The sequence below is a fragment of the Oryctolagus cuniculus genome, chromosome 2, assembly GCF_051225735.1.
Source record: "Oryctolagus cuniculus isolate XC-2025 breed Fujian yellow rabbit chromosome 2, ASM5122573v1, whole genome shotgun sequence".
In the NCBI taxonomy this organism is placed as follows: domain Eukaryota; kingdom Metazoa; phylum Chordata; class Mammalia; order Lagomorpha; family Leporidae; genus Oryctolagus; species Oryctolagus cuniculus.
The window spans coordinates 79566950-79582319 of NC_142868.1; the positions used below are offsets into that span (position 1 = coordinate 79566950).

Consider the following 15370-nt stretch of genomic DNA (forward strand, 5'->3'; position numbering starts at 1 on the left):
AGTGTCACGGGCAGTGGCTTAACCTGATATGACACAATGCCACCCCTCCAGTTGGTATTAATGTGTGATCTTACAAGAAAAATTATAAACTTATAAAAGCATTAAATTTTGACCATCCTCTCTCCACATTTGTAATAGGACCTTTGCAGTTATTTAATAGAAGTGAGCTTTGATTGCTTAAAGAATCCTGCAGAACATGGTGATATTTCAAAGTAGTTAGCATTGGCTGCAAGAAATATTAGCATTGAGCATTGAGTATTTTTGCTTCATAATCCATCTCACTGACTGTCATGCTTAGGTAATGTTACACATGCTCAGTTACACACTTTGTCATCAGTTAAAATAGAGAAAAGGCCTGTCTTTGTCACTAGTCAACCTGTGATTTGGGATAAGACATTACAATCGTCTGAACTGCCTTAGCTGAAAGAAAAGAGAGATTACTCAGGTAAATCCTCAATGCACTGCACAGATATTTTGTGATCTTGATCAATGTCTTATGGTGGGCCCTCTCCAAACTTGTTTCCCCCTTCATTTCAAAACACTTGGATTAACATGGCTCAGCAGCCAGCATGCCAGAGGTTGTGTCCTGGCTTCCTTTACCCAGTGTGTGACCTCCCAAAAGATGCTTTACCTCCCAGGACTCACATGGTTGTTCTAATGATTGAGTGAATTTGTGCAGGTAAAAGATAAAGCTGTGCCATATAGATACTAAGCACCCACTAAGTGTTAGCTATTTTTATACCGAGAAACTTTTTCCATGAACAGTTTAATGGCCTATCACCAATCATTGTAATCTTCTCGATTAATGGAAGGGTTTCTGTTTTATTTGGTTGGTTGCTTGCTTTTTGAGAAAGAGAAAACTTAACAACCCTGATCAGGGGAAAACGCAGCAGTTAGGCTTATGTGATACACAGTGTGTACTTAATTCCATTTTAAAATATTTTTTTCAGAAGAGACATGTAAAAAGCAAACATCATGCAAACTCTTGGATAACTCTTGTAGAGAGAGGAAATAATTTTCCTGTGATATTGAATTAGAGAAGTCCTTGAAGAAGGAAAGGTCAGATAGCCCTGCTGTAAATGAAAGATGCTCAGGAATATTCTGGAAGCCTGTCCCATCCCTCTAATGCCATTTAGTAGCCTGATTCTCTCTTCATCTCTTAATCTTTGGTAGGATTTGGAATCAGTGCTCACACTCAAAGAACAAGTACAGAACAACTAAATGTAGATGGATGTTCGATCAACATATACTTTCAATAGAGATCAATGTTCCAAATCAAACTCCTCTCTATTTTTAATCCACAGAAAGATTTTTACCTTATTTGAATAATTGCATTGATCTCCAGAGGCCCTAAAATCTCAGCAGTAATCAGTATCTTACAGAAATACTGGTGTCGCTACAAGTGATGTTTTTGCAAGTGAAGATGGATGCTGTTCTCTCGAGTTATCTACAGCAGACACACCTTTGAGCCTCCCTCAAACACACACACACACACACACAAACACACATAATCAACACATTACTCATTTGTGCTTTCTTTGCCTTTTTTTTTTTAAAGATTCATTTATTTATTTGAAAAGCAGAGTTACAGAAAGGCAGAGACAAAGGCAGAGAGAGGTCTTCCATCTGCTGGTTCACTCCCCAGATGGCAACAATGTCCAGAGCTGGGCCATCTGAAGCCAGGAGCCAGGCGCTTCCTCCTGGTCTCCCACGCAGGTGCAGGGGCCCAAGGACTTGGGCCATCTTCCACTGCTTTCCCAGGCCATAGCAGAGAGCTGAATCAGAAGTGGAGCAGCCAGGACTCGAACCAACACCCATATGGGATGCTGGCACTGCAGGCGGCAGCTTTACCTGCTGTGTCACAATGCCCGCCTCTGGCATGCATTTCTTACACCAACTCTGCAGACTTTGCTCACTAAAGAGGGACAAAATACATCATTTTCAGATCTGTCTTTATCTGGTAGTCAGTGATTGCGTGGTAGAAGGCCTCACATCTCCATATGTGAGATAGTTATAAAAAAGTCTTCTAGTACAAGTTAATGATTCCATGCTGATGTTTTCTGTGCATGAATTACTGAAGTGAATGAGAACCAGAAATTCTACCTGAATTTGTGCTGAGGTATATCCACAAACAGTAGAACTAGACTCTTAAGATTTAAGTCTTGTCACTCTGGCAAAAAAAAAAAAAAAGGACCTAAATGAAATATCTCTGTGAGTGAGATCCCAGCGGAAAGAACGGGTCATCAAAGAAGGAGGTACCTTTCTCTGAAGGGAGGAGAGAACTTCCACTTTGACTATGACCTTGTCTAAATAAGATCAGAGTCGGCAAACTCAAAAGCCTTCCAGAGCCTTGGCAACTCATGACAAGAGCCTAGAGTGATTACTGACGCCATAATCAAGAGTGTCAGTTTGTTAAGTCAACAACAGGAGTCACTGTGCACTTACTCCTCATGTAGAATCTCTGTCCTTAATGTGTTGTACATTGTGATTTAATGCTATAACTAGTACTCAAATGGTATTTTACACTTTGTGTTTCTGTGTGGGTGCAAACTGTTGAAATCTTTACTTAATATATGCTAAATTGATCTTCTGTATATAAAGATAATTAAAAATGAATCTTGATGTGAATAGAATGGGAGAGGGAACAGGAAAGGGGAGGGTTGCGGGTGGGAGGGAAGTTATGGGGGGGAAGCCATTGTAACCCATAAGCTGTACTTTAGAAATGTATATTTATTAAATAAAAGTTAAAAACAGATTTAAGTCTTGTGAAACATCTCATTCTGAACCCTGTTTTTAAAAATAACAATAGTGATAAAGGCTGACTGGGGCTTCTGAACTGTTCACATCAGTAAATTAGCCCTGTGCCCATAGTACAAATCCTAAGTCACTCTCTTTTTCCTGAGGACTTTGGGTGCCTCATACAGGGAGCTACATTTGGTTCTTTCAGCAACCCTGTGAATAGATGTGATTATCAACATTATATAGGAGGAATCTGAACTTGTAAGATAACTCATTCAAGTGCTTAGAGGAAATAAGGAACACACAGAGATTTGAAATGCCAACAATTTGAAATTTCTGCTTCCAAAAAAATGGGACAAAGAAATTAAACAACATACATTCTGCTCAGATTTAAAGTGTGGTTTTAGCATGGGTATGTAAATATGCTAGGCTGAATCCGTATCAGACAAGAAAATCATTCTGCGATGGGTTACAGTTATCATAGCTGAATCTAACAACTTTCCCAATAGCTCCACGATGCTGTTGCTCTACTCTCAGGCTCTGTTTCATTTTGGCTCAATTCGTGGTGTTCATTTATTCCTAATGATGTTATTTGATGTTACTTTCTAAAAATAACATCATTTTATGGCTTTTCTTTTCTTTTCCAGGCTATTCAAGGTACTGCAGAGAAGGAAAAGGCTGGTAAGTTGACATTTTGGTTGTGTTTTCTCTCTTTTGTATTTTAGAATAAAATTCTACCTTCAAGTAGACATTTCATTAAATATCTAAAATCTATCAATTTAATCAATTCTCTGGGAAGATGTTAGTTTTGAATACCTTGGGGAGTTTTGTCACAATATGTAAGAAAAAATTGTGGTTTTCTAACATAATGTAACATTGTTAGAATAAGATGTGTACTTCTTGTTGCTCTACTAGTTAAGCAAATAAAAGAATTATTTTTTTCCTCAAGAAAAAGAATTAATGTTGATCAATATAGTGAGAAATTGGTTGTTAATAATAATCAAGTTTTACTTTTTAATCCTAAGTAGCTTATTCACATATTATTGCTTAAAGTTGATGCTATACTATCAAAAATGTTATGAAGCAATATGAATAATTATATTGGAGAAAAATCTATGTTTCTATATTCTGTGCTATCATTATAATTATTTAATAGTATGGGAAAATGGGCAAGAATGGATGAGAAATGTGGAAATATGAAAAACTGGACTTGGAGTGGTGGAATTATATATGTACTTTCTAAGTATTTTTTATCTTCCTCAATATTGTCCTATATGTTCTGTGTAATAAGAACAAAAAGAAAAGTAGAACTGTGATACCAAACTTAAAGCACATCAGTTCATTTGTTGACATTTGTAATTTTTAGAAGCCATATTAAAAGTTTAAGATATCCTCTAAGAGATGATAACGTGTGTCAAGGGCCCTTATGCTTAAAGCATTGTAGTTTGTTGCACACGATTTTTATACTGGGGATGTTCGCTTCAATGTCAGTGATATTTTTGCCACCAGTTTTTACACAGAAGTTTTGTAATTCGTTTCCTTCTGTAAGTTAGTCTTGTCTCTCATGTTTAGGCTGTGTCTGATTTCTGCACTCTAATAATATTAAATGATAAATCTTCGAAATTGGCATATTGCTCTGGCCTCATGGGTTAATTTGAAAGAAAAACTGCTTAATGTAACACTGTACTACTATTCCATAGATTACTAACATATTTGGAGTAAATTTAAGTTATAGTTTCAAAGCATCAATATATTTTTAATACATATTTAATTATTTAAGAGACAAAGAGAGAGAAAGAGAGCGAGCTACCACCTGCTGGATATCTTCCCAAATGAATGTGATGGCCAGTGTTGGGCTGAGGCAAAGCTAGAAACTGGGATCAGTCCAGGGCTTCCATGTGGATGGCAAGGACGTGATACTCATGCCATCACTGCTGCCTCCCAGGGTCTGCAGCAGCAGGGAGCTGGAGTCCGGAACCAGTGGCAGGCACTGAACCCAGGTACTCAGATATGGGACTTGGGTATCTTAGCCCCTAAGGCTGAACACGGGCCCTCAGTACCATATCTTTAAGCAGATTTTGTTGACTGTCTAGCTAGGACAAGAAATAAATGGTTTGCTAAACACATACATTGCAAAGAAGAAAAACCTTAGCAAAGGTCATGCTCTGTCTTGGGTTGTGACATGTCCGGTAATTCCCAAGATTAGCCATAGTTTCAACAAAGTATGTAACACAAGAAAGTTGTCATCTTATACTGGAATATCAGCAAATTCTTTCATACGCCAAGGAAAAAACCAGGATGAAGGAATGCAAGAGAGAAGAAGGAATAACAATGCTGGTGCTTGAGGAGTAGAAGGCAAAGAGTTTTCTTCTCCCTCTTCCATTCAAACGGGCTCCATCTGATTTGGAGAAGCGCTTCATTTTATCCAGCTCCTCGAATATTTTGAAATTGTTCTTAAAAACAAAGAGCTAGTTAAATAGAAGCATAAAATAATGAAACTAGCACTTTATATCACAATTCTGGAAATTTTCCTCCTCAAGAATAACACAAAGCATGAAATTGGGGCAGCCATCCGACGCAGCAGTTCCGACACCACTTGGGATACCTGCATCCCGCACTGCAATGCCTGGGTTCAAATCCTAGCTCGCCTTCTGGTTCCAGCTTCCTGTTAATGTGCATGCTAGGAGGCAGCAGGTGATGGCGCAAATCTCTGGGCCCGGGACACCCATGTGGGAGACCTGCATTGAGTTCCAGGCTCCTGACTTTGGGTCTAGTCCGGCCCCAGCTGTTGCAGGCATGTGGGGAATGAGCTGGCGGATGGGAGATCTGTCTGTTTTTCTGTGTGTGTGCGTCTTTCTACCTTTCAAATAAACAAGGAAGTTTAAAAAGGAAAATTAATACTCACTATTTCACAGTCTTTTGGATATCATTCCTAAACTACTGGGGTGAAAATTGAAAGAGTTGATAGTTTCAATTCAGAATTTCCCTACTATCTGTTGAATGCAGAACCCATTAATTGAAATATTCAAAGTACCCAGGCCCCAAGCCCCTGGAAGCCCCATTCAAGACACTTAACACCCCAGGAAGAGCTGATTTAAGCAGAACCTACTTTCCTCTGTATTTAAAATATTAGGATGATTAGAATTACCTCAGAATGAGTTTTGCTTTAGATTTCTGTAAGATACACTGACATATTTAGAAGGAAGTATAATTGTATTTGATAATATAAACATAAGAAAGAAATTACTGATTTAAAAGTCCGTGAATTTGAATTTACCTGTCCAAATGCTTATGTCTACATGTTTTATGACTAACGATAACAGATTTAACAATTCAAAATAGAATAATATTTACTGCACAAATTTTAAAGGACCATAACAGTGTAAGCAATCCAATTCTTACATTTCTAAACTATAATATGCTCTACTTAAAAATATTTTGAGTGTTTTATATACAAATGTTAGTCTTTTTATTCCCATCTTTATGAATCTCTATTTGTAAGCTTCCACTACAGAGGAATGGCTATGCAAGCAGAGGACCCACTCAATCTTCTGGGGTTAATTGAACTCTTAAATAGGATTAAGCATCATACCCACCCCTAGGGCCTGTCATTTTTTTTTTCTGTCTTACTAAATGAATGTAGCCTATTGTTCCTGATTAGGAAAGTCTATTTTTAATCTGTGTGACCTCTCATCCAAGCCAACTGGAATCAGCTCTACCAGGCTTTGTGAAGCTCTAAACAAAATCATGTTGGGTACACTCCATTACTCACTGTTGAATTGCAGTAGTGTAGATGTCCCTGGGTGTGGGTTAAGTGACCATCTTCTGTGCTCTGCTGCTTGTCCCCCTTCCTTGTGAGGACAAAGGAGAAAGTATTTTGAAAGAACCTCCTGTGGATTCATTCATTCTGTAAATACTTGTTGTATTGAACAGCCACATGATCAAGCCATCAGGTTCTACCCAAGAAGCAACTGTGAATGAGGGAGGGTCTCTGCTCTGAAAGAACTCAAATTTGATCAGAGAATATCCGTATGAGTCAATACCCTCTTCACTCCTCATGGGAATTTCTTACCTTTGCTTATTCAAAAAGTTCCCCAAGAAGAGAACCCAATTAAAATATTTCTTTCAGGATACTGTGTCAAAATGTTCATTCTCAACATCTGAAATAGTGTCCAACGAATTTTCCTTTCTTAAAATTGGACCTAATCACATATTATCAATATGGATATGTAACCAATACATAGTATTTCCATGTAACTCCCATGTGCCACCAGGCTCTGTATTTCTCTATTTTCTCCAGAACAGCTGCTTCCTATCTGTTTGTCCTTGAGCAAATTACTCAACTTCCTCATTTCCCTCATTTCTAGAGTATAAATAGAGAATCTTCTATGTTGTTGTTAAAGGCAACAATGCTTGGCACAAAGTCCTAAAAATAGTAGCTTTTATGGTAATTAATTGCTTGTAATCACTCTGTATACAGACCAAATGGGTGCTAGCTGTGTCCCTGCTGTCCATGTGTACACCAAGAATCTTTAAACACTTCCTCAGGGCACCAAGAGGTGGCTAAATGGATGTCCATGTGGAAGAAAGATCCCACTTTCCTCACGCATTTTCTGAGTAAGTCATTCAGACACAGGTGATATGAGAATAGACAAAGTCAGGCATCTGTTAACTTCTCATCAGAAATTATTTACTTTGATGGGGTGAAATTCTTTCTTGTGAATCTTCCCTGAGAAATGTAGATTCTGCATCCCAATTCCCTAAGACTTGATTATCACCCTCTATCCCTAGTCTCTCAGATAATTCCATCCACCCAGCATCCCAGCTAGGTGTCTGTGTTGTCCTGATGCTGCCTCCTTCCCTCCCCTCCTGTGCGAGCCCGGTCAGCATTGCCTGCTCCTCATCCCTCATCCGTTCCTCCAGTCCTTGCTCTCATTCAGGGCTCCACCCTTCACTGGACTTTCACAGCAATGTCCAGAACTTGTTTTCCCTGCTTTAGCCTATCATGACATCAGTCTACTCTCTACAGTGGCACCAGAGTTATCTATGAAAAGCTCGACCTGATCATGTCAATTCCTGCCCCAACATTTTCTGTCTCCTTATTGTCTCCAGGATAAGGTCAGATTTCCCTGCTTCACATACCTTGCCATTGTAGTCTGGATGTAGTATGATTTATTGTCCTGGGCATGTTCATCTTGCCCTTCAGATACACCCAGTATCTCCCTGACAGTTCCCTGAGGCTGACTGGTATGGACTGTGTCAAATGACTGCCCTCCTTTCTGTCTTTCCCGTTCAGCCAATGGGGAGCTGAGGCAGGAGACTGAGAGTAGGCGGTGACGGTGCTGGTGTCTCTTAAGCAGGACTTTCCACATCTTTCCAGGTTCTGACAGCCATTCTCTCCTTTGGACGTGGTTTTCTTATGAAAATAGTCCTGTTATTACATTCCCCTTAATGTACCCTATGGGCCATTTCTCCACCCACAGGAGCCTCGCTCAAGTACCTACCAGTATTTTACTGTCTGTTTATTCTTTTGCTTTGTTGGCTGGTTGGTCAATTGACTGTGCCAGACACAACCACTACATCTGATCACAGAACCCCTTCTAACACTGTTGTGTTTCTACTTCAGTCTAGATCTGCAGCATGCAACTGCCTGATGAAAAAAGTCACATGATATTAAAAATAGAGGCAGAGAAAAAGATAACTCATTCAGCAATAATAATAACTAGGTTTTTTTTCATCCTATGTGAAAATGGTTTCATTTATTCCTATTTAGGAAAAATATCCCTATCCTTATGATTTAGTATGTGTTCTTTGTTGAAGAGGAGTATATAACTTACAAGATGATCACTGCATTGTAGGCACTAAAGAATGATTTTATGAGTATATTTCCAAAGTAGTAATATTGAATAATATGAAATCTGTCATTCTGAAATTAATGCACAAAGCAACTCAAAAATTTGGTCAGGGTACCGGGCAGCCCATGGAAAATAGATCACTATCATTAGCTTAAAACAGCATTCCCTGTTGCTTATCTGTCTTGAAAATCTTATTTTCTTAAATGCAATTGTAATATCATCTCCTGAATAAATTATTTCTCATTCCAAGTTAGTTACTTCTTGATTATCTTTGTTCCTGAAAGACTATGTGTTTTCTGTGACAGACTTATTATCTTGTTAAGCTATGTGTCATCCACTCTAGACCACGAGTTTTCCGAGTTACAAATATTGTCCTATGTGCCCTACATCAAAAACAGTTACTAGCACATAGTAGGTATTCCATAAATTTATATGAATCAATAAATTATAATTACAAAGATGCTTTGGCCTCAATCTCAATGATTTAAGATTAATATGGCTCTAAAGCATTTTATTTAACTTCACCCCCTACTCCCTCCATGTATCCTACTATGTGCTCACAACTGTCAAATACTTCAGCCAGGTAATTAATTAATGGTGCTATTTGGAGATCTATTCCATTTTAAAAAAATGGGTAAAGGATACCATTGAAAAACATGACTGAGAATCTGACTTTGGTTGCATTCCTTGGTCGTTTTTCTTAGAATGTTTGTACTCCTGCCTCGAGGTTATTGGTTTGGCCAGAAAATGTTAAAAATCAAGATAATGAATAATTATAGCCTGAAACACTTGTGAAAGATAGCTTTCAGAAGCTTGTAACAGAGTCACAGTCTCTCCAAATGTTGTGTTGTGGCTAGCAAGGCGGAAAATAGAAATCAAACCCTTCTTTGTGACAAATGTGTGAGGGGAGAGGGGAAAGCTCAGAGTTTTCATAATTTCATTCCAAGCTCCTTATAAACATACTAAATAACAAAGCCCAGACTTAGTGCCTTTTGGTATTAATTTTCTTGGCTGCTTTTGATCACTGAGAAGGGAAATATAGATGACACTCTCCTCCCCCCCAAAAAAAATCTAAAAATGAAAAGATACTCATTTCTTTTGCAGTCCAGTCACCAGTGCTTGGATTCAGAGAGTTATTCATGCCATCTATTCCACTCGATTCATGCCATCTAACCACACTCTAATGTCTAGAGATCCAAAGAGATTCCATGAAAAACAAGAAACAAGACTACTGTATTTCACAGTTCTTTGAACAACTCTGCCCTATTTTATGTCTCCATTTTACTGTGGATCAAATGACTTTTATTGCTGTCTCACCCAGGTGGCTGTCAAACCTTGAAAGACAGAATTCTGTTTCATTCAACTCTGTATGCCCAATGCCCAGCATTATTGCAGTTACTTGACATTTGCTAAATCAATCAGTAAATGGGATCTTCTGAAAATCAGCAAGTGCTTTATACTCATGATAAGCCCAAGGCCCCAAGTAGACTCTTATCATTCTGTTCTAGCTGCAGAGACCCTCTGCTAGCTGTTTTATAGTATTTGGCGGGATTGGAAATTGTCTTTATCTGGCCAGGCTGGGTTTTGGTCAAATATTCCAAATTCTTTATTTCTTTCACTCTCAGAAAACAAATTTTATTATTTTTATACTATTGGCTTATAAATACTCATTTGCTTCATTTTTGTTAAAGTATTATGGTCTGTGCTCACTGGCTTTTTTTCTAAGAAAGGAATTTAGGATATGCCCACACACAACCCCTAATGTAAACTAATCCATGAAAAGTGGGCTGCGGTTGACTGGGCTGCTGGAGGGAACACATTCGCTTTCAGGTATCAAGGAATTCATACAAAACACAAGTAAGCTATTCTTAAATGTCCGAAATCTTGAATTCATAGGATGCTTTTAAACACAGATAATTTTCTCAGTGTTGCTTAGTGTTCTACCAGTGTTTTTGTTATTGCTAGGTAGGTGAAATAACTTCACTTTGTCACCCTAACCAATAAAATACATTCCTTTTCCTCTCAAATACATTTCAAGGAATGCAGGTAGATGATACTTTCTCTTTTAGCAAGTCCCAATCCAGATCTTGCCTCCTGCCCTTGACATGGTCTTCCAGGGTTTCTGCAACAGCAGGTAGCACTTCATTGGTCTCTTTCTTTGGGTGATTAGTGCTCCCTGTGTTGTACTTGTGTTCATGAATTATGTGCCATAGCCAGCCTTGAGCTCCTTGAAAGCCTAAAGCCCCCATTTCATCTTTGTCATACCACACCTCATTTGCTGCAGTGCACAGAGCAGGTTGCCCATGAGATGACTTTGAATCGATCTGTTTAGCTGCCCTACTAAGTCCCTCATGCGGGCATTCCAGTGATCTGTGCTCTAACACTGACCAGGACATTTCACAATATTTGACCAACTTGAAATTTCGTTTTCCAAAAAGTCTTGTGCACATGTTGCTCCTCCCATTCTTCCTTGCAAAGAATGACTCTCTTCAGTGTGAAGAGGAGGCTCTGACCTACCAGTGTGGACCCAGGAGACAGTTTTGCTTTCCAGTGTTTCAAGTGCCATTGACCTTCATCAGGAGAGAATTAAGTTGCCATTTTCACCTTCCCTGAAGAAAGATAATTTGCACAAGGGTCCTTTTGCATCAGTTCTATTTAATAAGTAGGAAAAGAGTTTCCACTTAGTTCAAAATCATATCCAATCATTTATTTACCTTTCCAGAATTTGTAGTGAATGATTCACAATTCAATTGCATTAATTACTAATGTGAATATATAGATATGTACCAACAAGATAATGGTACATTGGTTCTGGTTTCTTTGAAGAGGTACATTTGCTTTAAAAAGTTACATGAAATAAACTACAATTCTGCTGGCATGATTCTACTTTTTTTCTCTTATCAACCGTCCATTGATTTGAAAGACTTTGATTTGTTTTTCTATAACCAACAATTTGAGAGCATATCTCTCTGCATCCAGACACTTCTGTTGCATAATTAAGATATAATTTTGAGATATGGTTTGTCTAAATGGTAAATTCTAGGCAGTTATTAACAACCACAACTGGTTAGTGGATGCTCAGGAAAAGGTTAGTGCCCATGATGTTGCTTGCCAACTGTGCAGAAGGCTAGTCTGGCTGTTTCAAAATGGATCATGGATTTAACGCATTATTTCGTCCTGACTGTTGTAATCAGGTAGAAAAGACCCCAGCAGGTTCTCCAAGTGCTGCTTAAGGAAAAATGGCTGCCATAGATCTTCTGCTTGCCCACCACAATAGGATATTGTTCCTTTGTTTTTAAAATTCCCCAAAACATTGAATTTCCCCAAAATACATATTCCAGTGACTCCAAACTGTTAATGTTCTAAATTTCATTCTTTCTTTTTTTTTTAATTAGAAAGTCATAGCAAGAGAGAGAGAGAATCTTCCATCCACTGATTGATTTCCCAAATGTCCACAACAACTGGGGCTGAGCCAGGCCGAAGTTAGGAGTCAGGAACTCCATCCAGGTCTCCTGTGTGGGTGGCAGGGCCCCAAGTGCTTGGGCCACCATTTGCTGCTTTTCCAGGCACATTAGCAGGGAGATGTATTGGAAGAAGAAGAGCCAGGACTTGAACTGGTGCTCTGATATGACATGGCATCATTACAAGTGGCAGCTTAACCCGCTGCACCACAATGCTGGCCCTTAAACTTCTTTTTTTAGTTAATTAATTAATTAATTAATTACTTGAGAGATAGAAGAAAGAGACAAATAGGCACTGGTTTACTTCCCAAATGTCCACGGTGGAAAGGTGGGGGAGCAGGACAAAACCAAAGCCAAAAGCTGTGATTTCAATCTAGGTTTGCCACGGGACAGACCGTGACTCAATGCTGCAAGGAAGTTGAAGCTTGGAGACAGAGTCTGATATAAGACTCAGGTTTTCTGATATGAAACATAAGCATATTAACCAACAGCTTAATCAATAAACCAAACACCAGCTCCTTTCAACTTTTCTCTTTTTTTAAGATTTATTAATTTTACTTGAAAATCAGAGTTAGAGGCAGAAGCAGGGGCAGAGAGAGGGAGAAAGAAATCTTCCATCCGCTGGTTCACACCCCAAATGGCTGCAACGGCCAGAGCTGCGCCAATCCAAAGCCAGGAGCCAGGAGCCAGGAGCCTCTTCCGGGTCTCCCACATGGGAGTAGGTGCATGCAATCTTCTACTGCTTTCCCAGGCCATAGCAGAAACTGGACTGGAAGTGAGTCAGCCGGACTCGAACCAGTGCCCATATGGGATGCCGGCACTGCAGGCAGCAGCTTTACACACTAAGCCACAGCTCTGGCCCCTAAACTTCTTAGTATCAATGCTAAATCAGTTATTTCCTATGAATTTAAGGAAGCCAGTAAATGGCGAATGAGAGCACAGTTATCACTTCTTCAATCTCCCTGTTGGAGTCTATGATCATCTTTGATACATTTATACAAATGCTTTCCCCACTGTGTTGGGATTTCCTGAGAGGCATACATTTCCCCCTGTGTCTCTGTAATGCCAGCTAATGTTTGTGGAATGAGTGATTGAATATCTAGATGATGGCAACAAGCATTTATTCTGTGCCTGCACTTTCCTACGCACTTTATAGATGGACCTCATTTCATCCTCTGCAACCCCATGAGGTAAGGGCTATTGTTACCCCCCATGTTGGAGATGAGGGACCTGAGACTCCAAAGAGTTTCCTGATAGCCAGCGTCACATTGTGGCCAAGGCAGAATTCAACACCAACAATGAAGACCATCATATGTGCTCTAACCACTAAGCTAAATGATGGTTACCTGCCACGACTCCCCGAGCTGATAAATCAGTTTTCCATAATCTCCATAATCTGGCCTTACCCTTTCTTTCCCTTCCTCCTCCAGCACACACCTTCCTCGTAGCCACGGTAACAACCTCACTTCCCGCCCGAATTTACTCCTGCAAAACTTGACCTTCATTCCTCCTGTTTCTCTTCCAGAAATTACTTTCCCCACTCCCCAAATACTCGTTGTGTTCCGTTTTCACCAGGAACTCTTCTGTGGTAACCTCTGCTCCTATCAGCCTCTACTCCTCACAATGATACAGTCACAGCTTATATAGTCTGAACTGGTTACTTTTGCACTTAACTACAGACTGTCACTGTCATTTGAGTGCTTTTTCTCAGTCTTACTTCCCAAGAGTCTTTCACGCATCTTTTTTGAAGAGGTCACTTAGCATGGTGCTGTGCACCTAAAACAGGCAAAGTTTAATGAACAAATAGCCTTTATTTTTAAGGGAAACTTGATTGTCATAGCAAAATTGAACAGAAAAGGACAGTTGGGCCCATATGATGTTCAATGAATGGCAAAACCATGGAAACAATAAAAAGATCAGTGGTGGCTGGTGCTCTGGGGGGAGAGGGGCATGAGAAGGCAGAGCCCAGGGGGAGAGTCAGGACATGGAACCATGATGTGGGAAGCCCTGTGGTGCAGTAGGGAGCCTTCGCACATTGATGTCTTTGACTTAAGGATTCAGGTTTGCATTTACGTTTCCTTCATGTCTTTTTTAGTTTGATAGCTCATTTCTTTTTAGTGCTGAATAGTATTTCACTGTGTGGATATATACCATGATTAAAGAGGCTTATTTAATACCTTAAATGTAAAAGCTTTTGAAAAAAAAATCATAAACTATATTACACACTACATTAATTTTTACCTGTCTTCTATTTTTTGTTTTGTTTTTGTTTTTTTAAGATTTATTTATTTGTTTGAAAGAGTTACACAGAGAGAGGAAGAGAGAGACAGAGAGAGAGTCTTCCATCTTCTGGTTCACTCCCCAAATGACTGCAACAGCCAGGGCTGGGCCAGGCTGAAGCCAGGAGTTAGGAGTTTCCTCCAGGTCTCCCATGTGGGTGGCAGGGTCCCAAGTACTTGGGCCATCTTCCACTGCTTACCCTGCATCATCAACAGGGAGCTGGAATGGAAGAGGGGGGAGCAGGATACAAACTGGTGCCAATATGGGATGCGGCATCTCAGGCAGTAGCTTTACTTGCTTTGCCTGCCACAACCCTGGGCCCATCTATCTTCTTTAGGGAAAAGAAACTCTTTTCTTAGTCATGATTTCAATTACTTAATTTCTCTCCTTTGGAACTTCTTCACGTTTTCAAAATAGACATACTACTACTAAATATGTTATCGATTGCTCTGATTCCCGGGGTACCTACTCTGCAGTGCTGAGATGTACTTTATCTGCATGTTTCTAATACTCACTTATCTGCAAGGTACAGAAGTCTCCCTTTGTCCCGTAACTGGTGTTTCCTCTACCTCTCCAGGCCCTTCATCACCATTTGCCTGCCTCCATGAATGTTAATAAATGTAGGATGAGGAGTGGGAGTTTGGTGCAACAGTTAAGGCATCTTACAGGGTTGTATGGGTTCAAAAGCCCAGGCTCTGCTTCCAATTCCGGCTCCTGCTTATGTGCACCCTGGGAGGCAGCGGGTGACGGCTCAAGTACTTGGGTTTCTGCTACCCACATGCTAGACTCAGACTGAATTCCAGGTTCCTGGCTTTGGCGTGAAACAGCCCCAGCTGTTGTGGGCATCTGGAAAGTGAACAGCAAACGGGAAATCTCTCTCTGCCTTTCAAATAAATAAAAATGAATAAAATTTTAACTATAATGAAAATTAGTAAAACCACAATAACTCATATAATTTTTATAAGCCAACTATCCCTGTCCTTATACTTTTGCTCCTGAAGTTTCCTGCCTCAAAAAATTGTCTTCTGTTGTTAT

General features: G+C 39.6%; 1 protein-coding gene across 3 annotated transcripts in view; it reads left to right on the forward strand.

The window, feature by feature from the left end:
- DLC1 (DLC1 Rho GTPase activating protein) overlaps positions 1-15370 on the forward strand; it is a 517566-nt gene that overhangs the window by 298830 nt on the left and 203366 nt on the right. For all 3 annotated transcript variants that reach the window (XM_070068489.2, XM_051832520.3, XM_008274052.5), the window contains one exon: positions 3387-3420. In XM_070068489.2, the coding sequence (XP_069924590.2) occupies positions 3387-3420 (34 nt within the window). The remainder of the gene's footprint in view (positions 1-3386; positions 3421-15370) is intronic.